Source organism: Poecile atricapillus, chromosome 23 (genome assembly GCF_030490865.1).
Source record: "Poecile atricapillus isolate bPoeAtr1 chromosome 23, bPoeAtr1.hap1, whole genome shotgun sequence".
Taxonomy (NCBI): Eukaryota; Metazoa; Chordata; class Aves; order Passeriformes; family Paridae; genus Poecile; species Poecile atricapillus.
Genome location: NC_081271.1, coordinates 2,429,493 through 2,457,007, shown reverse-complemented (window position 1 = coordinate 2,457,007; position 27,515 = coordinate 2,429,493). Strand labels below are relative to the sequence as shown.

The 27,515-nt window shown below is 47.8% G+C and overlaps 1 protein-coding gene across 4 annotated transcripts in view; it reads right to left on the bottom strand.

The window, feature by feature from the left end:
- SRGAP2 (SLIT-ROBO Rho GTPase activating protein 2) overlaps positions 1-27,515 on the bottom strand; it is a 104,644-nt gene that overhangs the window by 7,010 nt on the left and 70,119 nt on the right. For all 4 annotated transcript variants that reach the window (XM_058855682.1, XM_058855683.1, XM_058855685.1 and 1 more), the window contains 11 exons: positions 26,519-26,716; positions 20,729-20,813; positions 17,099-17,126; positions 15,372-15,402; positions 14,655-14,715; positions 13,327-13,404; positions 10,479-10,613; positions 9,087-9,192; positions 8,308-8,532; positions 5,266-5,345; positions 475-655 (listed from right to left, as the gene is read on the bottom strand). In XM_058855682.1, the coding sequence (XP_058711665.1) occupies positions 475-655; positions 5,266-5,345; positions 8,308-8,532; positions 9,087-9,192; positions 10,479-10,613; positions 13,327-13,404; positions 14,655-14,715; positions 15,372-15,402; positions 17,099-17,126; positions 20,729-20,813; positions 26,519-26,716 (1,208 nt within the window). The remainder of the gene's footprint in view (positions 1-474; positions 656-5,265; positions 5,346-8,307; positions 8,533-9,086; positions 9,193-10,478; positions 10,614-13,326; positions 13,405-14,654; positions 14,716-15,371; positions 15,403-17,098; positions 17,127-20,728; positions 20,814-26,518; positions 26,717-27,515) is intronic.

Genomic DNA, 27,515 nt, shown 5'->3' with positions numbered 1-27,515 from the left:
ATGGTGTCATTCCCATCCCTGAATGGTCTCCCTGGAAGGGATCCTAATCATCTTCTTCCACCTCCCTGCTGCAGGCAGGGACATCTTCTGCTTCCCCAGGCTGCTCCAAGCCCTGTCCAGCCTGGCCATGGGCACTTCCAGGGATCCAGGGGCAGCCCCAGCTCCTCTGGGCACCCTGTGCCAGGGCCTGCCCACCCTCACAGGGAATCCCTTCCAATGCACCCAGTCTAATCCTGCCCTCCTGCATCCTAAGGCCATTCCCCCACATCCCATCACCCCTGGTGGAAAATCCCCCTCCTCCTGAGCTTGCTGTGATCACCCTGGAGACCCCAGCCATGCCCCTTCAGCAGACACCACACCAATCCTTCCCTCCTCCCTCCACCTCCCGGAGCGTGACCAGCCGAGCTCTCCATGGCACCGTGGCCACACAGCCCCGTCCCAGGGCGGTGCTGGAGGCTGCAGGGGGGCACCTACGTGTCCTGCACCACGATGTACTGATGGGGGATGAGGCCATCGATGCCGTTGTGCCGTCCCTCCCACCAGTCGTCCGAGGCTCGCTGGTACAGCAGCAGAGAGGCGCCTTTCTTGAAGGACAGCTCCCGTGCAGTCCTGCCCAGGTAGTCAAACTTGGCTATGGCCTCGATGGGCTCGCTCTCTAGGAGACAGGAGGGGATAAACAACGGGTCAGCAAACAGCTGAGCAGCCAGCACCTTCAACCTGCCACAAAACACAGCAGGAGGGGTGTCTGTTTATGGACTTTTTGATTTGGGTTCTTTTTGAACTGAAGATTGATGAGAGGGAGGCAGTTTTTTCTCTCGTTCGGTCTCAGTTGTTTATTTTTTCTTATCAGCATTACAAGGTACAAGGAGCTGTGTGCACTATGATAGAAAAGGGGTAAAATGGCCAACAAAGATCCTCTTCAAGGTCTTTTATATGTCCATTTACCCAATTAACAGGTGCCAACTAAGCTATTTTTCTTAGTGACCCAATGACCCAACACCTCTGTGCTGCACTGTGACATTTTCTACCCAATCACTCACTACCACCCAAAAACCCCCAGGAGAAGAACATGAAGAAGAAAGAAGAAGGACAAGAGACAACACCCTAAATCCTCCATCTTGTCTCCTGTTTTCTAAACTACTTTTTCACCCAGTGATTTAAGAAACTTTCTAATCTACACATTTCCTATCTAACTTTAACATTTGTTTTCATGTATCACCATGAAAACATGCACATGAATTTCATATTACATGAAATTCAGTGTTTCCCTGAATCCTGGAACTAAATATTAAAAGCAAGGGCACACAGTCTGTATCTCAGACTCCAACAGAGGGGGACAAAGTGCTCCTTCTTCAGGAGGGTTGGAAGCAGGAGGACTCAGAGGGGAACCCCTAAATTTAAGGAAAGTTCACCCCTTTACCCTTTCACCCTTTACCTCATCCCTACACAGAGACACATTTTTATTTTCCAAGCCCTAAACTCCCCCCACAGCAGTCCAAGCCAACAAAGATGGAAATGGCAAGGGCAGAATTAGGGGTTCATTAAAACCAAAAGGGTTTCAGGGGTGGGAAGCAATCAGCAATCCAGACAAAAATCTGCCCGTGGTTCACCTCCTTAAAAGCAGCTGAAGTGAACCCCCTGGGCAGGCAGGGGAGGGAAACATCCTCTCATTCCAAGCTGCTTCAGAAATAAAGCATCTATTCAGAAGGAAATTTCTGCTGCCTGTGAGGCTCACCTGAGGCAGGAGAGCAGAATTCTGGCACGGTGGGAGGCCCTGCTGTTCCTCCAAGGGAAAGAAAACATCCAGTGCCTCCAGAGCTGGGCTTGGTGCAGGGCTGAGGACACAAAACATCCCTGGGATGTTCTGTGCCCACTCCTGCAAAGCTCACACAGGAGCTCCAGCCGTGCCCTGCCACTAATCCAGGTCCCTGCAGGACTCTGATATTGTACACAGGCACAATAAGGGCATTTAAGACACTCAGGGAAATCAATGTGGAATTCCCGTGGATTATTTTTAAGGCTCTGAAAAAAACCCTGCCACTGTTGGAGTGTAAATGTGTATTAAGGCAGCTCCTGGTTCTGGGCAGGGATCAGGGGAATGGAGATGAGCTCAACCACACAGCCCCAGTGGGCTCCCTCTAATTACTTTAAAGGAGCTTTAATGCAGCCCAGCAATCCATGGAAATTGAGTTCTTTCCTGGAGAAAAGAGATTTGTGGTTCCTCTCCCCTGATCAAAGAGAGATCTGCTACTGCACACAGAGATCTCTGCACCACAGGAAGCTTCAATCTACAGTGCAGGAGGAAACTGAAACGGGCTGGAAGGCCAAACACCAGGCACAGCTTTCCCAGTTATTCCTTGGGAGAGGAACGCTCCAGAACCGGCTCTGGAGCTGCCTGTAGGCTGCAAGGTGCCAGCAGGGCTTGGGAAAATAATGGTGAAAATCCACCTGAGCCAGCTGGAGCGCCCCAGCCAGGCTGAGGGAGCAGAGCAGAAATATCTCCCCCCAAAAAGCCCCAGCAGCACCAAGAGACCGAGGGCAGTCAGCCACAGGATCTGTGAGACCCCTCCTCTACCAACCCTGACAGCTCAGAATTCTCCCAAGCCACCCAAGCCTGTGGTCAGACTCACACAAATCCCATTTATCAGCCCTCAGCCAGGGATTTGGAAGGGTGGGAAAAGCCTGGCAGCTTGTGGCAGACACCCCCAAGCACGTGGTTATCTGGGCTTGGCTCCTTCCTCCCTCTTGCTTGTCCTGCCAGCTCGTCCTAACAGCCCTAAACCCCAACAATGCTGGTTTTTGGTGTCCCCCTCCATTTAGGAAGGGGATGGGAGTGTGGCTTGGTAAATTCCATCTGCTTCATTAGCAAGTGTTTATTGTTCCAGATGAGCGTGGCACTCAGGTTTCTTATGTTTTCAATTTGCTTTTTAGGACTCTGGCTTTTCTCCAGAGGACTGATTTTAGACTTTAATTTCCAGTAGCTTTTTCCTACTGACACTTCTGCTCAGAGAAGAAAACTGTGTGGATGAAGAGCAATAAGGCTAAGCCAAACAATTCCCCCTGCCAGTCTGACAGCTTGGGCAGACAAGCAGCAGATTAAAACATTTCCACTCGTATTTATAATTTAACAAACACACAATCTGCTTGCCTTTCAGCAGTCCTGACCTCTCATACCTGTCTCAAATCTGTTCAGGGAGGCTGATGAGCTGCACAGATGCTCTGCCCAACACAAACTCTCCCCTCAGCCCAAAATCCCACCCAGAGGTGGCTGGGATGACAGCTTTACTTTGGGAAGATTAATCCCAGCCTCCCCCAAAGGGTTTTGAGGAGGTTTGGTCCCATCTGAAGACAGAAGGAGGGAAAAGCCCCAGGAAGCTCCATGGTGGAGCTGTACCTGCACTGCTGAGAGGTGTGAGCAGGGTGTGACACTGCACAGCCCAATTAGCATGAGACTCCTTAATTAACCACGCACTGCTGCTCCCTCAAAGAGCCCCAGCCCATCTGCCTCCTCTGGAACATTCCACGGAGGCTGCAGGACTCCACCCAGAACACCTCCCAGCTTTACCTTGCTCAGGGGCTGCAGAGCAGCGTCCTTCTCTGATCTCTGCTCCTTTCTCACCCTTGTGCCCTCCCAGCCACCCAAAAATGTAAAATCCCCATCCACAGGGGTTCCAGAGCAGTGTCCTTCTCTGATCTCTGCTCCTTTCTCACCCTTGTGCCCTCCCAGCCACCCAAAAATGTAAAATCCCCATCCACAGGGCTGCAGAGCAGTGTCCTTCTCTGATCTCTGCTCCTTTCTCACCCTTGTGCCCTCCCAGCCACCCAAAAATGTAAAATCCCCATCCACAGGGCTGCAGAGCAGTGTCCTTCTCTGATCTCTGCTCCTTTGTGACCTCCCAGCCATCCAAAAATGTAAAACCCCATCCACAGGGGTTCCAGAGCAGTGTCCTTCTCTGATCTCTGCTCCTTTCTCACCCTTGTGCCCTCCCAGCCACCCAAAAATGTAAAACCCCAGCCAGAGACAGCACAAGTTGAGAGGAGGGTGCAGCACAGCTGTGGGATGGGGTGGCCTGTCCCTCCTCACCATCCAGGTGCTCCTCCTCAGAGACCCAAGCTCCAGCAGGACACGTTTCCATGCGTTTTCCAGAGCTCCCACTTGTCGAACACAACACTCTCCTCAAGGCAGGGAGTGACCCTGTGGTTCATTCCCCGGGGATCTGTGCTTCCCAGCCCTGCAGAGGAGCAGCAGTGCCTGGCCTGGCTGAGGGAGAATTCATTTCCCAGAGTCTCCTGTCCTTCCTCACTGCTGTGTGAGCACCAGAGGCTCACAGAGAATGCCTCAGGTCGGGACAGAGCTGTGAGATCAGCGAGCTGTGAAGCCACTGGGAGCCAGGGATGCCAGGGGAGGCTTTGTTAGGCAGCTGCTGGAGCAGAGAGGCAGCACAGCAGCACCTGGCAGGGCCACTGAACAAATTCCTCAAGCCCAGCTCAAAAAGGAGGATGCCCAATTTTAAGGGAATTTCCCACCTCTGTAATTGAGGCCGTGCAAGTAAAAGCACCCCAGAAGTTCCACAGCTGCAAAGGGTCTGAACACCAGAACAAAAGCCTGTCCTGCCCTGGTGGTCAGCCTGCTCTCAGGGCTGCTCAGCATGCCAGGGATCATTGTTTCACATCAGTCCCTTCATCTGCTCTGCTCTGGATGGGGCACACAGGATGTTCCCCGTCCCAGGAGGCTCTGGAAGCATCAAGGACGTTCACAACTGCAGTGTCACCTTTTCCTGAGGAAATATCCTGGAATTCCCAGCCTTGGTGCCTCTTTTCACTGATCAGGCAAGAAATGTAACTGAGCTTCCTTAAGGAAATCCAGAAACTATCTCTGAGAGAGGCCCTCAGGATCCTCTGCTGTAAAGCCCAGCTCTCAGTGGAAGACAGGCAGGTTTGGGGTTTGTTTGTTCCCTTAAAGCCCTGGGGCTTTGAGCACTCCCAATTCTCCTTCCTGAGCCACTGAGTGTGCCTGGCACAGGCAGAGGGGAGTGGGAGAGGACACTGAAACACATCCAGCCTCCAGCTGAGACCCCATGAGAGGAAGGGACACGCTCAAAATCCTCAGGTAATTCCAGAGATTCCCCCCGATCCTACAGCTCCATTCTGCCACCAAACGCTGCCGTGTGATGCTCTGAGCGACTCAAACTCCACTTTGGATCTTCAAACCTCCAAGGGCACAGCCTTCCCTGCCTCCCCCAGTGAACACCAGACTTCCCATACCATCATCACTGGTGTGGTGCTCGGCTGTGACGTCCTGCACCGAATCCTCTGCCAGGGCTCTCTCTCCGTGAGGGCTCTCACTGCAACAGAAGGGAACAGCTTTAACTGCTGGCAACTGAGATCCCTCATGGCCAGCAAGCAGACAGGGCTGGGAACATCCTGGAAAGTAATCAGAAAGAGCTGGGAACATCCTGGAAAGCAATCAGATAGAACTGGGAATCCTCATCAGGAGTTTAGGTTTTGCTGCTACAGACACTTTGTGGATGCGTCTGCAGGTGCTGAAGTGGCTGTGGGTAAAAATCAAGCTGAATTCTTGTTTGATCAGCCAAACCAAACGTCTTGGTGACCCCCTTGTGAGTGCTGCCAGCAAAGTCCAACTCCACATCTTACAGCCTGGACCTGTGGAGACGCTGAGCACTCAGAGAACAGTGCCAGGCTGGGTCCAGCTCCTCCCTGCCATGCCAGAATTATTCCCTTGGCTGCATTCTCCGTTGCTCTAATTAGCTCATTAGATGGCTGATGAGAAAGCTGCAACTTCCTGGGGGAAATCATTCCTCGATTTATAACGATATTTCCAGGTCTGTGTTTGTCATCTCCCTCCATCCCTTTTATCAGCACCATAAATGTCCCATTCATTTCCCTCAACAACTCCCACAGCCCAATTAGTTGCCTGTAAATAAAGATTCCAGAGCACCTGAACTACCAGGAGGACTCATTTATGTTTGGCATGAAGAAAAGCTTTGAAAGGATCAACAGACAACAAGTGGCAACCAAAGGTTATGTTTTTGTAAGAAGCTCCACGAGCAGCTCCCTCTGGACAGGAGCAGAAAGGAAACTGGAAGAGGATCCATTGCCTCTCCCAAGCAGCTCCACAGGGCTGCTGCCAGCTGGCAGCCCTGCCTGCTCCTCTCAGGAGGAAAAAAAAGGGCTAAAAACCAGTGTTTGCTCTTCATCTTACACCAGAAAACTCCTTTGCTGCCTTCTCACACCGTGACTCCTTAAAGGGGATTTTTAATCTCCTTCACACAGGAGTGATTTCATCCCTCACTTTGGCCCTGCAATGGTTAAAATTAAGTGATGCTGGCTGGACAGTGCTCTCCCCCTGGCAATCTACCCCCTGTGCTCTTTTAAATAGGAGGAAAACAGAAAAAGGAGAAGGGGTGAAACGTCTGGGTAATTCCGGCGTCTCGTTCTGCTTAATCCGCAGGACACCAGGCTGCCCAGCATCTCCTGAGCCAGCACCTCCCCATGAGCAATCAACCTTCCCCATCCTCTGCAGAGCCTTTGTGCTGCTCAGCAGAGCCTACAGAAGCCTCTGAAGGCAGCTGGAGGCCCCAGGAGGAAGCAGCACTGAGGGCTGAAGTTTCACCCAGCCTGTGAAGTCATGTCGAGCACAGCCAAGGCTCCAAACCTGGCACAGAGGCCATGTGCCTCTTCCCAGCCCTGCCCTGGTGAAGAGCAGCGTTTTCCACCTAAAAACCTGTGCTTGCTGCTGGCTGAGCCCTGGGTGCTGCTCTGGGATTTATTGTGACAGCAATAAATCCTGCCAGAGGAATGGAGTCGAGGAATTCCCAGCAGGGAATTGAGGGGCAGCTCCGATCTCTGCTCGCTGTGACAGGGACAGGAGGGAAGGAGCCAGGGGAGGTTTGGGGGCTGATCAGGGAAAGGTTCTTCCCCTCTGGGGCACTGGAAAAGGCTCCCCAGGGAATGGGACCAGCCCTGAGGCTGCCAGAGCTCCAGGATAAGGCTCCCTGGGATAGCCAGGGTGGGATTTTGGGGTGTCTGTGCAGGGCTGGGGGCTGGATCGATGATCCCTGAGGGTCCCTTCCAGCTCCATCCCTTATCTCCTTCCCTGATATCACCCCCCAGGACATCCTGTGTGTACCAATGATCCCTGAGGGTCCCTTCCAGCTCCATCACTTATCTCCTTCCCTGATATCACCCCCCAGGACATCCTGTGTGCACACCCACACTGAGGGAACTCAGCACACTTTGATTCCCTTCACCTCATGGAACAAAACCTCTTGTCCAAATCAATGTGTTTCCTGAAAGCCAGAAATATTACTAAGTTGGGGTTTTTTTCCCCCCCCTGCAATTCCTTCATATAAAACATCAGCTAAAAACATCAGAGAGGGGGGCGAAATTAAGAGAATTTCCAAAAGGTTTTGGCAAGTCCTCTGCACACAGCAGTGAGTTTGGAGGAGCCTCGAAACGAGGAGTGATCCCACAGCTCCGAGACAAGCCAGAGAAACAAGGCTTGCTCTGTCACCACAGTGACTTCATTAAAAAAAAAAAAAGAAAAACCTATTTATTTTAGTCCAGGAAAATAATCCTTTACATTGCTGTGATGCTGAAGGAGAGCAGGGGCAGTGGGGGGAGAAGTGGGACACAAATGAACATTCCTGATGCTCAGAGGGAGGGATCAGGAGGAAAGCAAACCCCTCCTTTCCTTCCCCCTCTGCCCAAGCTCCCAGCCCAGATGACAGGAGCCTGAATTGCTTCCAGATGTGCTCTCAGACTGAGCACGTGGCCGGGCCTCTGGAGCTCGGGGCTGCATGGAAATGGTGATTTTGCATTCCTGCCTCTTCCCTCCCCCTCCAGCGGGGCTGCCCTGGAAATCAAACCCTGCCACAGCCTTGGAGGTTCAGCTGCAAGTGACCCCTGTGTCTGAAGCAAAGGCTCTCCACACAGGCAGAGAGAAAAGGCAGAAAAAAAAAAGGAAAAAAAAAACAACAAAAAGATTGATTTTGGCAGCTACCAAACCAGAACATCCAAGAAAATCCCTCCACAACCTTGCCCTTCAAGATAAGTGAGCAAGGTTTGACAACTGAATAGCTACTTTATACCAGCTTATTTCTTTTAAGCTGATGACTCTCTGGAGAGACCAGGGCCATCTTTGCTGCTATAAAACAGATTTTTGAAATTTTGAATTTTTGAAAGGCTGGGCCAGATGCTGCAATCCCGAATTAGCCAACACAACTGCAGCATCCTAACCCATGGATAAACAGGCACCCATGGCTCTCCTCAGAGCATCCATCATACCAGTAATCCTCTGTGTTTCCACCTCTGCTGTAGACCGGGCCCTCCAGCTCCCTGGGTCCTGGGAAGATGTTCTCATGTTGGATGATGATGGTTTTGATCAGTTCATTGACGTGAGCCTGGCACGAGACCTGGTCGTGACCCTCGGGCACGGACATCAGCGTGGGCCCAAAGCAGATGGCCAGATTGTAGGGATCCATCATGTTCTCCTCACTGAACTGAGATAAACTGTGAAAAAACACAGGTGGGAAGAAGGGTGAAGAGCAGAAATCGTCATCTTCATCAGCATCCTCTGCTCGGAGCACACAGCTGGGCTCGGGAGGTTTGCTTTGGGCTTTCTGGGACACAAATGTTCTGGGTCCAGGTGAAAAATGAGACACTGGTGGTATTTACTGAGAAATGAAACTGTAAAGGTTTGAAAGCCTGAAAAGCTCTGGGTGCTGATTTAATGTCTGACTTTATTTCTTCTCTGTTATTGTGCAGAGCCCCACCTGCAGCCCAACTCAAGGCCAGGCTTACAGCAGGACCCCCCTGGCACGGATTTAAACTGAAAGAGAGGAGGTAAAATGAGATATTGGGAAGAAATCCTCCCTGTGAGGGTGGGCAGGGTGTCCAGAGGAGCTGTGGCTGCCCCTGGATCCCTGGCAGTGCCCAAGGCCGGGCTGGACAGGGCTTGGAGCAGCCTGGGATGGAGGAAGGTGTCCCTGCCCTGTCCATCCTCAATAATTCCATGTTTATCCCAGGCCCTGCAGCAGAGCCCTGGTGCTCCCAGGGGTACTCACTGATTGAGGAATGCAAAGAGGTATCTCATGACAATCAGGGTGGTCTTGGGCAGGTTCAGCAGCACCTTCCGGACGTGCAGCGCTCGCTCCTGCAAATTATCCATGGCTGGAAGGGAGAGAGAGCAGCAGAGTCACCCCCACAGCCCCAGGGCCACCAGGGCCACCAGGGCCACCAGGGCCACCAGCTCTGCAAACTGGGCAGCCAGCAGAGCACCAGCAGAGCACCAGCAGAGCACCAGCAGAGCACCAGCAGGATGGGATTTGGCTGCAGAAGCTGCTGGCAAAGCCTCTGCCAGAAAAAGTCCCCGAACACGTGGGACCCTGAGTGCCAGCGTGGGAGCTCTGGATGTCACCTGGGCAGGGGCTCTGGCACAGGGGCTCACCCAGGGCAGCTGGGAGAGGTGGGTGTTTGAAAAGGAAAAGCTGTGTGACACTCCAATTAACACAGTTAGAGGCTGAGGCAAAGGGCTGCGTGTGCAGCGCCCGCTGAGAAAGAAGTGGGCAGCATAAATCAGCTGAGAAGGGAGAGAGAGCTCCTTCGGGGGGAAGAGGATTTGGCTTCTCAACATAACATGAATCCAAGTCTGGAAATGCATTTATCAGCAGCAGAGAAGCACAGGCCATTTCTGGAGCTGTCTCCTCAGTAATCCTCTGCCTCTCCTCGGAGGCTGCCCCTGCAAAGGCCATTTCTCTGCCTGGACAATGGAATCATTCTTCACTTCTGGGGGACGTAGCAAGAGCCAGGCCACTTAAAAACGAGGCTGTTCACATACAGAAACCACAAACAGCCCTCTGCCAGGCAGAAGCACCTTCAGAAGCCATGAAAAACGTTAACAGCTCGGCTGTGAGTGCCCTGGTGATTGATATGCTGGAGCAGGAGGCAGTGGATGGTCCCTGGTGGGGATGAAGCTAAAAGGAGCATGAATAAAAACTACCTTGTCAGCTGAGGCCAGCACACAGGAGCATGGCAGCAGATATCCAGGGAAAGCACACAAGGCAGGGAGCCCTGCTGGTGATCCCTGCCTCGGAGAGGGCATTTCTGACATCCTCTGATGACAGCTCTTCAAGATTATTTTACACAAGTGAGGGTTTTTTTGCTTTATTCTCTTTCTAAAGAATCCTGTCACAAAGCACTGTCTCACAAAAGCCCATCTCACAGCCCTCAAAATCCATGAATTTCCATCTCCTTGTTCATCCATGTCAGAGCAAGGATGGCTGTGGAAAGGTGACTGCCCAGGCTGGGTAACACAGACCAGCCCAGCAGCACAAACCCAGCCAAAGAAACCCCAAAAACTCACCCTGGAGTCAGGGGAAAAAAGGGGAAAGGGAAGAAAGAGAAGTGGGAGATGAGGAAAATGGATCCAGTTTCTTTCCAGCTCTTCATGTACTTACTGACACAGGCAATCAGGTCATGGAAGATGTCCTTGGGGAAGAGGGGGTGCTCCAAGCCTCGGAAATAGAGCTTGAGGACTCCTGCTATGGAATCCATGTCGTGGTCGTTCTGGTCCCCAGCCAAGGGATCTTCCCCTTTGGAGCAAGGAGAGAAGAGCAGAAAAATCAGAAATCACTGGAAGAAAAGGATTTGTGTCAATGCCACCTACCCCAGCTGCACTGCAGGAGAGAGGCAGAGAGAGATCCCCGGGTGGGAGCGCTGCCAGGAGCCCCAGGACACCTGGGACAGCTCCAAATGTCACCAGAGCTGACACCCACGGGGGTGTGGTGCAGCACAAACACCTCAGGTGTTCTGGGCAGGTGGGAACAACACAGCTCCAGCACCTGACAGGAGGCAGAGCCAAAAACTGCAGCTCAGGTGGTGCAGGGGACACACAAACATCACACACCTGGTACAGGAGACACCCAAACATCACACACCTGGTGCAGGGGACACCGAAACATCACACACCTGGTACAGGGGACACCCAAACATCACACACCTGGTACAGGGGACACCCAAACATCACACACCTGGTGCAGAGGACACACAAACATCACACACCTGGTGCAGAGGACACACAAACATCACACACCTGGTGCAGGGGACACACAAACATCACACACCTGGCTCAGGGGACACCCAAACATCACACACCTGGTACAGGGGACACCCAAACATCACACACCTGGTGCAGGAGAGACACAAACATCACACACCTGGCTCAGGGGATACCCAAACATCACACACCTGGTACAGGGGATACAGGGGACACCCAAACATCACACACCTGGTGCAGGAGAGACACAAACATCACACACCTGGTACAGGGGACACCCAAACATCACACACCTGGTACAGGGGATACAGAGGACACCCAAACACCACACACCTGGTACAGAGGACACCCAAACATCACACACCTGGCTCAGGTGGTGCAGGAGACACACAAACATCACACACCTGGTACAGGTGATACAGGGGACACCCAAACATCACACACCTGGTACAGGTGATACAGGGGACACCCAAACATCACACACCTGGTGCAGGGGACACACAAACATCACACACCTGGTGCAGGAGACACCCAAACATCACACACCAGGTACAGGTGATACAGGGGACACCCAAACATCACACACCTGGTACAGGTGATACAGGGGACACCCAAACATCACACACCTGGTACAGAGGACACCCAAACATCACACACCTGGTACAGGGGACACCCAAACATCACACACCTGGTGCAGGTGACGCAGGGGACACCCAAACATCACACACCTGGCTCAGGGGACACCCAAACACCACACACCTGGTGTAGAGGACACCCAAACATCACACACCTGGTGCAGAGGACACCCAAACATCACACACCTGGCTCAGGGGACACCCAAACATCACACACCTGGTACAGAGGACACCCAAACACCACACACCTGGTACAGAGGACACCCAAACACCACACACCTGGCCCAGGTGGGGGCAGACACAGGGGATGAGGTGGGGAGGTGTTTCTGGGACAATTTGCTGCTGCAGATCTGCCACGGTTTGTCTGCACTGCCAAAGGGAAGATGCTCACTCAAGGAGCTGTTCCCTAGGGAAAACTCCCTATCAGACATAATTAGATTTAATGATGGGGCAATCCTCAAATTGGAGCTATATATATCCATTATGTGACTGAAATTACCAAAGCTTGACTATTATCTTAATAACGCACGGGATAATAAATGGGCCACTCCAAACCTGGGCATTATCCCTGATATTAACTGCCACCAAGGGCTCTGGATGAAGTAATAAACTGCAGGGACCTTGCTGTTAACTTTGGCAGTCCTCTGCATCACAGGTTTTACAGAGATGAAGGGAGAAAAATAATCCTCTTTCTTATTTCTGCGTGGGACAAGAGAGTATTTCCCCAGGCTGGTATTTCTTGATATGAAGATCTGGTTCTGATGCTTTTCCTGACTGTGACACACATTCCTGCCTCCTCTGCTCCTGAGGATTTTCCCTCTCAGGTAGCTGGGGACAGGTGACATCACCCACCACACGTTCCTCATTAAACTTCTCTCACCCCCAACAGCAAAATCAACTCGCTGTGCCTAATTAATGACTGCCCCTCTCCTGCAGCAGCAAGCAGAGGAAAACACTGATCCCATTCTTTGGGAGCACAGATTCCAGGGATTAACACAAGCCCTGTTGTTCCCAGTGACCCCAGTGTTCCCAGCTCCTCTGAACCTGCTCTGCCAGGGAGAACAGCCCAGCAAGGAGCTGATGAGTCAGGAGGCTCCCAACTGCTCCCTGCCTTTCTATGGAATTGTTCTTCCCAGAGAAAAAACCCCAATCTATTAAAAGCTACCTCGAATTAACACTCTCTTGAAATTTCCCTCCCTCCCTCGGTGGTATTTGGAATAAATGTAGCCAAGCTGTGCCTCAACAAGATGAAAAAAACACATGGAAATTCATCCTCCAGCACACAAAGAGCTGGGGGAGAGGGGAGGAAACTGCAGTTACACCTAATAATGAAATCCTCTACGTCCTTTAGTGTTGCAAACAATCAATAAGCTATCAGACATGAGAGGAGATTGAATTCAGAATATTTATTATACAGCCACTCCACAGGGTACAAAGCACAACAGCAAACAGCTGAGAATTCAAGGTTAATGAGCAGCAGGGAGGTGTTTGGGAGAGCCTCAATCAGGAGACACAAAAATCCCAGGAACAAAAAGGAGTGAGCAGTTGGTGAGTGTTCACACAAATCCAAAACTTGGCAGTAATTTCTGGGATATTGGGAGAGCTCTTCCTTACCTCTCTCAAATGCGTTTTTGATGTCGTTGACTTCAACCTGCGAGCCAGACACCCTGAATATCCCTTCGTGCTGCAGACCTGTGGGAAAACAAGATAAATTAGATAAAAGAAGATGGCACCTTCAGCAGCTCCTGTAATCGAGGAAAAATAAGAACACAGGCAGAAGGATGCTGGTTTAAAAGCCACCCTTCCCTGACATGTCCAGAATATGAAAAAACACGACTCAGCACAGGCAGGAAAATTATTAACCCTTCTAAACTGCCAGAGTAACAGGGCTCTGACAGCCATTCATGTTATCTCTCACCCTGGAGGATCCCCAGAGGATTTTACAACCCAGAGGAAGTCATAAACCAGCGGTGGAGCAGCCAGGAGTAAAATACGACCGATGCCAGGAGGAAAACATTTAAAACGTTTAAGAAGGACGGGGTTGAGTCATTGGGGTTGGAAAATCAAAGCCAATTCTGGAATCTGAGTGAAATCAGCATCTCCTGATGGCCACGATTTATCCCCCATCAGTTCCCATTTCCCTGTGGTTTCAAGGATTTTTCCAGCAAATATCCAAGAATGGCCTTAAAGGAGGATTCTAGAACTTGGTTATTCCAATATAATAACATAAATAATTACTATTAATAATATAATAATATATAATAAGATAAAATAAGATGATGAGAATGGGGCTCCAGATTCTGGTTTCTAAATTAGGAATGGAACAAGGGAAACAAACAAGACCTGCTAAGCTGGCCCTGCATCTTGATTAATAAAGACAGATTCCAGCTCTTTCCACACGTGTTAATTAACAGCTGTTTCACACGCTACTAACAAATGATATCAATTAAAAATGAAAACAAATTGCGATAAATGCACAGCATTTAAGGCTGGGAGAGGTCAACCTTCCAAAGAGGCATAAATCATCTCTCTGTGGCAGTAAGTGAGCAATTAATTCACTGCTTGACCTCCTACATTCAAACACTCCGAGCGTTCCTCCTCCTCCTCGTGAAGAGGATGATTGTTCCCGGTGAAGGCCACGTTTCAGGGCTCAAAGGAAGGTGAGTGGAGGGGAGGAAGGAGTGATGTGGATGGATGGGAAGCTTATTTTGCAGGGAATAAAGGGATATTGTTGGCAAAACGACATTTGCAAGGTCAGTTATTGGGAGCAGTCATCGCAGACACCGGCAGTGCAGGCAAAAATAAACAAAAATCAGAGCCTTTTTCCTTCTGTGGCAGCTTCAGCACGTCCTGGGCTGCTCTTTAGAAGGTTTTTATTTTCTAGGGAGGTTTTTATTTTCCAGGAATGGCAGGGGACAGGCTCAGCCCGGAGCAGAACTCACCGTGCCTGCTGATGAAGCGGATGCAGCTCTCCACCACCAGAGGAATGGCTTGGGAGGAATCCTGCCCAGACAGGAGTCACAGCAGGAGCAGGCAGGATGGAGAGTGAAGAGATAAAAAAAATATTAAAGAATAAAAAATGAGAAAGGTTTGGCTCTGCACACCAAGATCACAACTTGCCCTCTTTATTCCCAAACTCCCAAGGCTGTGTGAACTGGAATTCCCAAACTTTGACCTTACAGTATCAACAAGAGATACTTTGGGTCCTCCCTATCTCAAAGAAACACATTTTAGCTCACTTGGGTACCAAAAATCAACAGATTATCCCCAAGGCCAGGGACACAAAGCCTGGCTTTGTAAATCTTTATTACAGGAAGGCACAACAAGAGAGCAGTTCCAGGTTTAACAGGGGGATTCCAGGGAATATAAAGGGAATGAGACAAAGAAACAACAGCGTTGATCCCATAAACCACCACTGTCCAAACAGCTCCAGGCTGTTTGGGATTTTTGCTTCCAGCTCTGTCAAAACACAGAGTAAAAGCAATTTAAAATTTTCTCATGGAAAATGAACGAGGTTTTGCATCCAGGTTTGAGGGATTTCTCAGACAAGACTGAGAAATCATGGAAGACAGGGAGGGAGAAATAAAAATTTGTTTTCCATCATTCCTCCTCTTCCCACACCACATCCCTGCCTCGTTCCTGAGGGAAATGGGAATTACCTGTTTCCTCACCGTGGAGCTGCGCCTGCCACTGGTCCAGGGGTGCAGGAGGGAAAAACAGAACACAACAGTCAGGATAATCCTCCACCATCACCAACTCCTTCCCCCAGCCACGCTCTGGAGCAGGGATGGAGCCAGATATCCCAGTCAGTCACAAAGCCAGAGCCTCACTCCATTTATGGAACTCCAGGAGGATTTTAAGTGACTTTAAATCACTCAGAACCTGCACCAGGCGCAAGGGAGCCCTGACAGAAGATTACCCCTGACACTTTAATTCCGATCAGAGGGAATTCTGTGATCCAGGGCTGCTGGCTGGAGATGAAGTTTGATATAAATTGCACAGGGAAGAGCAGGTGGGAGCAGGCTGCTTCCCCCTGTGCTGTTAACAGCTGCCACTGAGGAGTCTTTATTACAGTTTTGATAAGATTTCAAATAAATAAATAACACAAAAACCCACTGGAACACCAGCCAGGCTAAGCCTTGTGTGTCTGCTCTCATCTGCTGGTGTTGGTAGACCTTAATGGCAGAAAAATAGGAAAAAAGCCCTGCTCTGCCAGGGTTTTCCCTTCAAAATTTATTGCTGGGGTTTAAAATTCCTTTAGTTTCTTGGAAAAATGAAGCAAGGGAGATAATAGCAGAGAGGCCCTAATGCATCATTCCAGCCAATTCCCTGCCAGGGCAGATGGCTGCTGAATTATAAATAAGGGGATTAGAAGTGTGATTTAAAAAAAAATAAAATAAAAGCCTGTACAATGTGTTAATTTAGGGGAAATTCCTTTTGTTAAAAAAATAAAAATAAAAATCCAAAACACTGAGTGAAAAATGAAAGACAAAAATCAATCTGATTCCACGGGCTGTCACAGGCACCGAGGTGGGTTTTAAACAGTTAGCGGGCACAATCCTTTGATATTTAAAATTGTTTCATGATGAATAATATTTTATTATTACAGATGTCAGGGTCTAATTAGGACCTGCCAGTTTGGCTTTGCTGTGAGCAATGGGAAGAGCAGTAATGAGTCCATGCTGGTGGTAATCACCTTCCTTTTGTTAACGAGGCAGGATGATGCACAGCCCCTGCCCCAGCCCCTCATGCCCAGCACAACCCCCTGAATCCATCAATTTGGAGATGGGGATTTGTTCTGTTTTACTAAAGCCCCACCAGAAGCTCAGTGCTGGTTTTGGGATTGGTCTTAATGAAATTAAAAGGTTTTTTCCTCCGTGTCCCCCCATCCTGCTGGAATCCAGCACTGGGATCAAGAGTTTCCCAATTTATGGTTCTTGACCCTGTGGATAAGCCCTGCCCAGTCCATGGGCTCACCTCTCTCCCAGGACCAGAGATTTGGTTATAAAAACCCAAATCTGGAGAATATTCTCTGGGTGACAGCGCCAAATTAAGGAATTCCTCTCACTTTCCCATCCTGCACTAAATACACCAAGGCAAAATCAAAGAAATTGGTATTAATTAGATGTATTAAATTCCTGCCCCACCCCTGGAAGTGGCAGGATGGGATCTGGAGCAGCCTGGCACCGTGGAAGGTGTCCCATGGCAGGGGTGGCACTGGAGGAGTTTTAATGTCCCCTCCCACCCAAAGCACTCCATGATTCCATTCTGTGACTCTAAATCAGAGTATTTTTCTAGCAGACACATCCTGGGCTGGTAAGTGATGTGGAATGAGCAATTTGCATCAGATTTTCCCTAAAAACACAACTCCCTGAGCCACACCTACCTGGCCAGGGCGCAGTCCGTCCGCTGACCTGTGCAGGAGACACAGAAATCCAGCATGAGGAGGGAGGAATGGGAAAATGCTTTCAATGGTTCTGTACAGAGAATTCTGGAAGGAGATGGAGGAAAGGAGAGGAGAGAGGAGGGGAAGCTCCAAGGACAGCACCAAACCCATCCCTGCCAGCTGAGCTCCACCAAATCCAACCAGGCACCAGCTCAGGCTGCCCAAGGACTCCTGTCTCTGTGAATTCTTGTTTTTAAATAGAATATTTTTTTTTGTTTGTTTTTTTTAAATAGAAATTCCCACCCTGAGCATTCTAATCGTTGACTTCTGCCAAAAAACTGGGCTTGTCAGTCCCTCCCTCCTCCCAGGGGAACTGGTGGGGTGAGGGATTCTCCTTCACAAAGCCCCTCAGGAAGAGTGCAAACATTCCCAGATTTGTCAGCCCACAGCCTGAACGTGCTGGCACCGCAGCTATTTTGAGAGACAGACGTTCAGTGGTGTTTTCCACAAACATATTTATAAAAAACACTCCATTAACTCGCACCGAGTTTCCCAGGAAGCGGCAGCCAAGCTCGGGACTTGCTAATGCAGCATCACCTAAAACATCACAACACGAGAGGCAGGAAAAAGGAGGATGTGCTGCTGGGAGTGGGATAGGATCATTTTTTAGTGCAAAAAAAACAAAAACCACACTGATTCCCACCAGCTGAAAATCCACCTTCCCTCCTGTTGTCTTCCTGCTCCTGGGGAGATGCAGAGAGGAGTGAGGGAAGCAGCTAATTGCTGATGGCTGACAATTAGTTGAGCACATCTTGATAGCCACTTTTGCTCTCCCCACGTAAAGCCAAAACAGTGCATAATTGACATGAAAATGTTATTCTGCAGCAGAATTTCCAGCCATCTGTCCCCCTTTTCATCATGGAATATTCATACAGAGGAATTACACGGCTGTGGCAGCATCAAGGGGCTCCTGCATTAGGGTGACAAATGGGGACAGGAGGCAGGGACATAATTACTTGCAGAGAGGAGGACTTGCTGCTACTTTTATTGCTGGAACTTGTCATCTTCAGATTAAGGCAATTTGCACCACGACTGAAAAATGTCACCTGAGGATGGGGCAGGGAGGAGAATAAAAAATAACGACCCCCTGAACTTGCCAGGCACTGAAGACACGCAGCTGGAGGCACATTTTCCTCTAAAGCTCCTAACCGGGCTCTGGGGACGTGTGAAGGGAATTTTATTTGCCCATTTCCCAATTAAGTGACATTTTATGGATAAATCCAGGCACGCTCCCCAGTTTGTACCATTAACCTGCTCCAGTGGGTTGGGAAATGGGAAGTTCCTCCCTTTTCCCAGCTCCTTTTGATCTCACAGATGACAGGAGGAGTTTGTTTTTTTTTTGGTGCTCACCCTGACACTCACAGGACCACTAAGACAGCTCTGGTTTGCAAAAAGCCAAGGAAGGAAACAGAAGCAGCCTTTAAACCCACACAGCAATACAGAAATGCCATTTAATTCCTCTCCTTTCCCCCAGCACAGCTTGGGCTGGGTTGAGGGGCAGGCAGGTTAAGAGGAGCCGGGTTTGGAATGCAGAGGTCAGCCACAGCAATGGGATCAGCCACAGGGGCAGCACGGCTGGCACTCACAGATATTCAGAGGCACAAGAAAAATGCCCTGAGGACACAAAACTTTGGCTTCAGCCACCCTTTCTTACAGGAGAGCTGAAGAGACGAGCAACTTTAACAGCTCCAACCCAAACCGAGGCGCGTCCTCCCCTCATCTCCCAGCGGTCGGGCTCTGATAAACACAAAACTCTTTAATTACTGCAGCAAGGAGTATTTTAATTTGCCAGCACGTTTTCCAAGTGAAAGCAAAGCACTTCAAAGGCCACGTGCTGGGTGAGCTCTCATCCAGCATCCTGGCACACCAGGAGTGTGGGGAGTCCAGCTCAGCCCAGGACTGAGCCCAGCCCGTTCTTGACCTGACATTTAGACTTCAAAACCTTCTCCTCTGCAAACACAGGCCAGGCAGGTTTCTATGGAAACTTGGATGCGTAGCTGAAGGGTTTTTGGCCAACAGGATTTGCCCATACCATGAAGGGAAAGAAATCTGCCTTTGTTCTAAGTCTAACAGTAAATGAATATTCAGATCTGGCTGCTGCCCCCTGAATGATGCCCTTAGACAGGAAATGTATTTCACATGCTCTGAAATTGGTTTGTGCCTCCCCTGGAACAGCCTGGGCTCCCACACATTGGTGTGAACACACAGAGGTGAGCAGCAGCTGGACTGCCACACAAATGAAGGTAAATAATTCTGGATTGATGTGTAAATCACCAGGTAAATAATTCTGGATTGATGTGTAAATCACCAGGTAAATAATTCTGGATTGATGTGTAAATCACCAGGTAAATAATTCTGGATTGATCAGTGAATCTCCAGGTAAATAATTCTGGATTTATCAGTACATCACCAGGTAAATCTTGATTGATCAGTCTGGATTGATTAGTGAATCACCAGGTAAATAGTTCTGGATTGATCAGTGAATCTCCAGGTAAATAATTCTGGATTGATCAATAAATCACCAGGTAAATAATTCTGGATTGATCAGTGAATCACCAAATAATTCTGGATTGATCAGTACATCACCAGGTAAATAATTCTGGATTGATGTGTAAATCACCAGATAAATAATTCTGGATTGATCAGTGAATCACCAGGTAAATAATTCTGGATTGATCAGTGAATCACCAGATAAATAATTCTGGATTGATCAGTGAATCACCAAATAATTCTGGATTGATCAATATACCACCAGGTAAATAATTCTGGATTTTGCAGTGAATCTCCAGGTAAATAATTCTGGATTGATCAATACACCACCAGGTAAATAATTCTGGATTGATCAGTACATCACCAGGTAATTCTGGATTTACCAGTGAATTACCAGGTAAATAATTCTGGATTGATCAGTGAATCACCAAATAATTCTGGATTGATCAATATACCACCAAGTAAATAATTCTGGATTGATCAGTACATCACCAGGTAAATCTTGATTGATCAGTCTGGATTGATCAGTGAATCTCCAGGTAAATAATCCTGGATTGATCAGTGAATCTCCAGGTAAATAATTCTGGATTGATCAATAAATCCCCAGGTAAATAATTATGGATTGTTCAGTGAATCACCAGGTAATTCTGGATTGTTCAGTGAATCCCCAGGTAAATAATTCTGGATTGATCAATAAATCACCAGGTGAATAATTCTGGATTTATCAGTGAATCACCAGGTAAATAATTCTGGATTTATCAGTGAATCTCCAGGTAAATAATTCTGGATTTTGCAGTGAATCTCCAGGTTTGGCCCAGCAGGGATAACCAGGATGGGTGTGAAGGAGGGAGCAGCTCACAGATCAGTGATGACCATCAGTGCCTCGTTAAGCATTTTGGTGATCACCACACAGACCAGAGGAATTAATCCATAAAACACCAGCACGGCCACTGTGCATTGCTAATCCAGGCCTGCCACCCTCAGCTGAGTAACCCAGTAAATTAAATAAATAAATTAAATGATCACATTAAAAACAGATAAATGAAATGTTTAAACAGCCTGGCTGAGGGACACACTCACTTTCTCCCAGGGTCTTCTGAAGGAGGTCATGCTTGGCCTGGAGCTTCGTGATCAGGTTCCTGCCTTCCAGGTACTCCTTCATTTTCTGTGGATAAAAACAGGATGGTGAGTGGGTAATTCACTTCTCTGATCATGTCTTTGGGTTGCTGGATTGTGAACAGGAGGGCAGAGTGACACCGAATTTACAGAGTGACCCAAAATTTATAGAGCAACACTGAATTTACAGTTACAGAATGACACTGAATTTACAGTGACACTGGATTTACAGAATGACACTGAATTTACAGAGACACTGAATTTACAGTGACACTGGATTTACAGAATGACACTGAATTTACAGAGTGACACTGAATTTACAGTGACACTGAATTTACAGAATGACACTGAATTTACAGTGTGACACTGAATTTACAGTTACAGAGTGACACTGAATTTACAGTGACACTGAATTTACAGAATGACACTGAATTTACAGTGACACTGAATTTACAGAGTGACACTGAATTTACAGTGACCCTGAATTTACAGAGTGACACTGAATTTACAGTGACACTGAATTTACAGAGTGACACTGAATTTACAGTTACAGAGTGACACTGGATTTACAGTGACACTGAATTTACAGAATGACACTGAATTTACAGAGTGACACTGAATTTACAGTGACACTGAATTTACAGAGTGACACTGAATTTACAGTGACACTGAATTTACAGTGACACTGAATTTACAGTGACACTGAATTTACAGAGTGACACTGAATTTACAGTGACACTGAATTTACAGAATGACACTGAATTTACAGTGACACTGAATTTACAGAGTGACACTGAATTTACAGTGACACTGAATTTACAGAATGACACTGAATTCACAGTGACACTGAATTACAGTGACACTTAATTTACAGAATGACACTGAATTTACAGAATGAGACTGGATTTACAGTGTGACACTGAATTTACAGTGACACTGAATTTACAGTGACACTGAATTTACAGAGTGACACTGAATTTACAGTGTGACACTGAATTTACAGTGACACTGAATTTACAGAGTGACACTGAATTTACAGTGACACTGAATTTACAGAATGACACTGAATTTACATTGACACTGGATTACAGTGACACTGAATTTACAGTGACACTGAAATTACAGAATGAGACTGGATTTAGAGTGACACTGAATTTAGAGTGACACTGAATTTACAGTGACACCGAATTTGCAGTTGCAGAGTGACACCAAAATTGACAGTAACAGAATAACCCTGAAATTCACAGTTCAAGCACAAACTAAACCCTGCCTTATGCATCTGGCTAAGCCTGAAGCTCAGCCCACTGATATTTTGAGCCCAACCAAGCTTGGATCAACGATCTTCCAGGCCTTTCCCACCCTTAACAATCCTGAAATTCTGTGAATTCTCCATCTGCAGGGCAATTTCCATTGTTCCACTGTGGGATCAGCTGAATGTTTGGCATCTTTTGAGCCATCAGAGGAGCTGTCATCCAGCCCTCAGTGAATGAGCAATCTGTTTTAACCAACTAAAAGGCTGCTACTGTGCTTATTCTCTCACTTAACCTCCCTCACCCCACTTTACTTGTCAAACCCTGCGTCTGCCTCCACGCTGGATGATCCACAGGGCTGCAAAGGACAAAACAAATAAAGATATTATTGAAGTTTAGATTTATTCTGGCGGTGGGATATTGTACAGCCACGCATTTTTGCTGCTGCTCCCTGATTTTCCACAGCTCTGTAAATGCTGGGGTGGTTTTTTGGGTTTTTTTTTTTATTTTTTTCAGCTCTTTCATCTCTGATCTTGCAGTTCAGAGCAGTTTTATTTATCTTCACTGAGCTGTAGAGTGTGAAATAATCTGCTGCACAGGGCTGCCCACGTTTTAAATGGGATATATTTGCACTCAAAACCACAAACTCTGCAAATATCACAGAGCACCCTCTGGAATCCTGAGAGATTTCAAATTTCAGCCAGCAGAATGAGCCCAGAGAGAGGATCCTCGTCTAATAATGAAAAGTTCTTGTCAGAATCAAACCCTCAAATGGTTTAGGTGGGAAGGGACCCCAAAGCTCATCCAGGGACACTTTTCACCATCCCAGGTTGCTCCAGGTCCTGTCCATCCTGGCCTTGGACACTTCCAGCTTTCCCCAGGTCAATCCAATTCCTTCCAGGTCTGATCTGCCCACTTAAAACTGCAAATCCTCCAGGTAAAAATTGATATTTTTAACCACAGGAGAGCCTGGACCCCGCTTGGCCTTTGCAGGAGCAGCCTCTGTGCGGGATGGAAAGGGGCAAGCAGAAATAGACACATCAATAAATAAAGGAATTTATATAAACCCACACTGGGGCAGCAGTGAGGGTGAGGAAAAACCTTCCAGGAACTCCTCAGCTTCCCCTGAGGGCTCCCCAGCCCTGGTGTGCACTGACACAACAAACAAAAATGGCTTTAATTAACTGCCAAAAGCCTGGGTTTTATGTCCCTTTGCTTGACAACATTGAAAGAAACATTTCACAAGAATTAAGTACCTTTGGAAAGTCTCAGTGTTTCCTGCTTCCTTTATTAATATTTCAAATTTTTTGTTGTTGTTGTTTTGGAAGAAAACAGGAAGCTCCCTCACTGCTATGAAAAATTAATTCCATTTTTTTTTGAGGGGGGGGGAATATCCCTGTAGAATCTGTTCACTGAGCCCTAACTGGATTTTGCTCAGTTAAATTTTTTTAATCAGTTAAATTTTTGCAGTAGAAAATACAATGAGCACAAATGGCAAAAATAACCTGTCTGAAGTGGGGATTCGAGGATGAATCTGGCTCTGGGGGGTCTCAGGAGGAAGGACAGGAGGGTTGGAAGGCTCAGCTGCAAACAGAAGCTTAAAGATCAGCAAATCAACTCATCTTGGCAGGGTTAAGCTCCCCTTTGAAGCAGAACTAAACACTTAAGCCCAGCCTAAGGTGGGCCAGGCAGGGCAGGGCAGAGGCACTCGCTGGGACTTGCTCTGGCTTTGAGGTCATTAAAAACATCAACAGGTACCAGGGGTTGCTTTAAAGGAGAAAAAGATGTTCCCATCCACTGCAGAATCTCATTTTTATTTTACTGTTTCCTCATGCCTAACATTCTGTTCCCACTGCAAGGATGCTGATGGAAAAAAAACCAAAATTAATTAAAAAAAAAAAGCTTCAGGCTTTTCTCAATGAATCACAAAGATGCATTAGCCCTGGATTCTTGGCTTAATAAAGAGAGCCAAAGGGAAAAAAATAAATAAAAATAATCAAATTGCAGCAGAACTGTATGAGGATTTCACTGGGGGCAGAGCACAGCTGGAGCTGGAACCAGAACAAAGCAGCAGAAACCTCATTTTTGCAGGGTGACAATTCAGAGGTGAAGATCAGCTGGGAGTCAGAGCCAGGAGCATTTCTGCACCTACAAAAGCGAGGAAGGTGGGAATCTCTGAGCCCAAAGCCCTGCAGGATGTTCCCAGCAGGGATGAAGCAGAACCCAACCAGACCCTGCCTTCCTCCCTGGGCAGGATATTGAGAAAAAAACCATTTCTGCCACTGCTCCACATCCTGATCAGGATATTGAGAAAAAAACCATTTCTGCCACTGCTCCACATCCTGATCAGGATATTGAGAAAAAAACCATTTCTGCCACTGCTCCACATCCTGATCAGGATATTGAGAAAAAAACCATTTCTGCCACTGCTCCACATCCTGATCCATCCCCAGCCAGGAAAATGCAGTGATTTTCCTCTCCCACCCCTCTCCAAGAATAATTCCAACTGGGCTCAAGGATGGGGGAACTGGATCCACCTCCCACAGGACCAGCACCACCAGGACCTCAAAGCTGCAGGACTCGGGAGGATTTCATCCCCCATCTCCCCTTGTGGCAAAAATAAACCTGCATTACTTATAAATAAAATATAAATAAACCCACAGCACTTCACACAGCCAGCACTGTTCTGGTTCCTCCTCTTTCCAGAGGTAAAAAAACCCAACATTTTGCCTAAAATGATGCTGGTTTAGAGGTGAAAGAATGAAAATTTCCCCCTTTTGTCACTGCCCAGGTGGGGTTGGTGCCAGCTGTGCCTGGATCCCTGGCTCTGGAAGCAGGGCTGTAACCATGGCAGCAGCAGCAGCACATCCCTGGATTTTGGCTCCCTGAAGTCACTGTCACCACCTGCAGCAGCTCAGGGCTGAGCCCATCCTTCCCTGCACTCTGGGAAGTTTAAATCACCCTGAACACAAATCTCCCTTCAAAGGCCAGTGGGAGATCCACCAGCACACCAGAAATACAGATTATTCCAGCCTGCAGATACCCCAGTGAGTGTCCTTCCACTAAAATCCCATTGCTGTATTCAGCCAAGAGCTCTGCCTAGGAATGCAGCACATGGAATTTCCTCCTTGAGTCACATTCATATGGAATATTCTTCGAAATCAGCGTTTTTCTTACGGTTCCTGTCCCCCAGCACATCAGGAGGTAAAAGGGAATTAAATCTCAGTTCTGCACTGCACTTTGTTTTTTATCCCCTACACAAAGCTCTGCCCCCAGGCCTCATTAACACCCATCTGAGGGTTTTATGAGACACTGAAAAAGAGATTCAGAGCTGGAAATCCTTATCAAGGCTATTTATAAGCCTGGCCAATAGCAGATCAATGCAGCATCTGATCAGGCTGGGTCTCTCTCTAGCACCACACCAGCAACATGAAACAGAGAAATATCCCATCCAGACTGAGCCCTGGGCTCCTCCTGCTCCTGTTTGAACTCAAAATAGCTCTCCCCAGAGAGGGAAAGCTCAGAGTTCAATTAAAAATCACTTTTCTAATTCCATAACCCTGGGCAGGGTGGTCAATCCTGCCTTAATTGAAGCAGCTTCTCCACCCACTTCTCTCAACAGCCAGATTCACCTTCAGTGATGGATTTTGGATTTTTCTAAGTCAAGGCCTAATGATCCATCCTGCCAAGTTAGTGCCATTTGCACTGAAAATTCAGATTTTTAACAAGCAACACCGTGCTGGGAAGAAAGTGGTGAAGGATGCCCAAAGGAATGACAAATTATCCAGGGTAAAATCCATGATTTTCATCTGCTACTCAGGAATATTTTGAAACTGGAAACAAATTCAACGGTTTAACATAAATCTGATGCAGGAAAAAGATAGTCTGGCATGAAATTCAATATCAAAAAGCCTTTAGCATCTTGTAAAAAACACTGACTCAATGAAAAGCTTATGCAGCCTGAAATTGTAAGATGGTAACAAAAAAAATGAAAGAGCTAAACATTCTTTAGTTTGCACTAGTTTTGAAATTTCATGTTTACAAGCTATTAAAAGTTCTTTCTCAGAAAACTCCTTTTCAGATGCAGAAGAAATCAAACTTGACACAATTTACCCACAGACTATGTTTGAATCAACAGAGGCATCCCAAAATATCTCCAGGGAATTGAGAGCACACGTTTTTAAACCCCAACACTCTGCTTGCCCAAAATCAGAGAGAGAAGCGTTTTCTGTTGGGCAGGAGCAACACTTCACACTTCACAATTCTGAATGGATCACATTGAAAATTACAGAATTGTGGAGTGGGTTGAGCTGGGAAGGATCCTAAAGATCATCCAGGGGATGGGCAGGGACACTTTCCACTATCCCAGGCTGCTCCAAGCCTTGGGCACTTCCAGGGATGGAGCAGCCACAGCTGCACCAGGGCCTCACCACCCTCACAGGGCAGAACTTCCTGAGACAGGGGGGAAAAAAACCTCCAAAATCCTTAAGAATCAGCCCCTTACTGTGAAGTAGAACTGCTCAGTCTCCTGCTGGTTTGCCCTCCTCTTGGCAATGCTGGGTTTGCTCATGAACGTTTCCGACACCGTGGATTTCACCGACTCCATGGAGTTGCTGTACTGGAAGCAGTCAGAGACATCAAAGTCCTCTATGGTGACAATGTCCTGGATCGTCTGCAGCGTGGCCTCCATCGTCTTCTTCACCTGCCCAGCAAGGAGGAGACAGCTCAAAACCTCAAGGTTTTCTCTTGGAAGTAAACAACAGAGGTGGTGAAGTTCCCCCCGAGCACTTTGCTAATAAACAGATATTACTGGTTTCACACCCTGTGTGCTGTAATTAATTTTGGCTCGTTAACAGCACAGTCCATGCAAGCACAGAGTTGGCAGCACCCTGATCCTGCCAGGACTCGGTGCCAGGATTGCAGTTGTGATCTCATGGGCTGGGATCAGGAGGAGATGGAAAGAAATTTCACCTCAAAGCAAAGAAAGCTGGAACAAAGATTTCTCTAATTGTCTTCTGTAACTGCTTCTACTGGGCATCAAATATTAATTACAAACAGGACTCTGCTGCACTGTGCATTTTTACTGAAGGCCAGAATCAACTTTCCAGACATAAAAGGGGTTGTAAATTTTGCCCCAAAACTCCTGAACACAGAGGTGCAGGGATTAGATCCCCGTTCCTGTCATCTTCCTCTCACCTCTCACAAAAATCACTAACTCAGGTTATGCAAACTCACTTCAAAACATCAAATTCCTCCTTTTCCATTTGCTATCCAAATTCAACCTTGGCAATACAGCCAGTCTTATCAAGTTAAGGATGGGAGGAGAGATATGGGGGGGTATTTTAAAGGATTTTAAAGGATTCTCTCCAAACACCCGACTTTGCTGTGAGATCGCACGATAATTAACACACAAGATGCTTTGGCCTTGAATTTTACCACAAATGTCAACCAGAAAGGATCACTGTGGAAAAGATTCTTCCACAATCAGTGCCCAATAACCA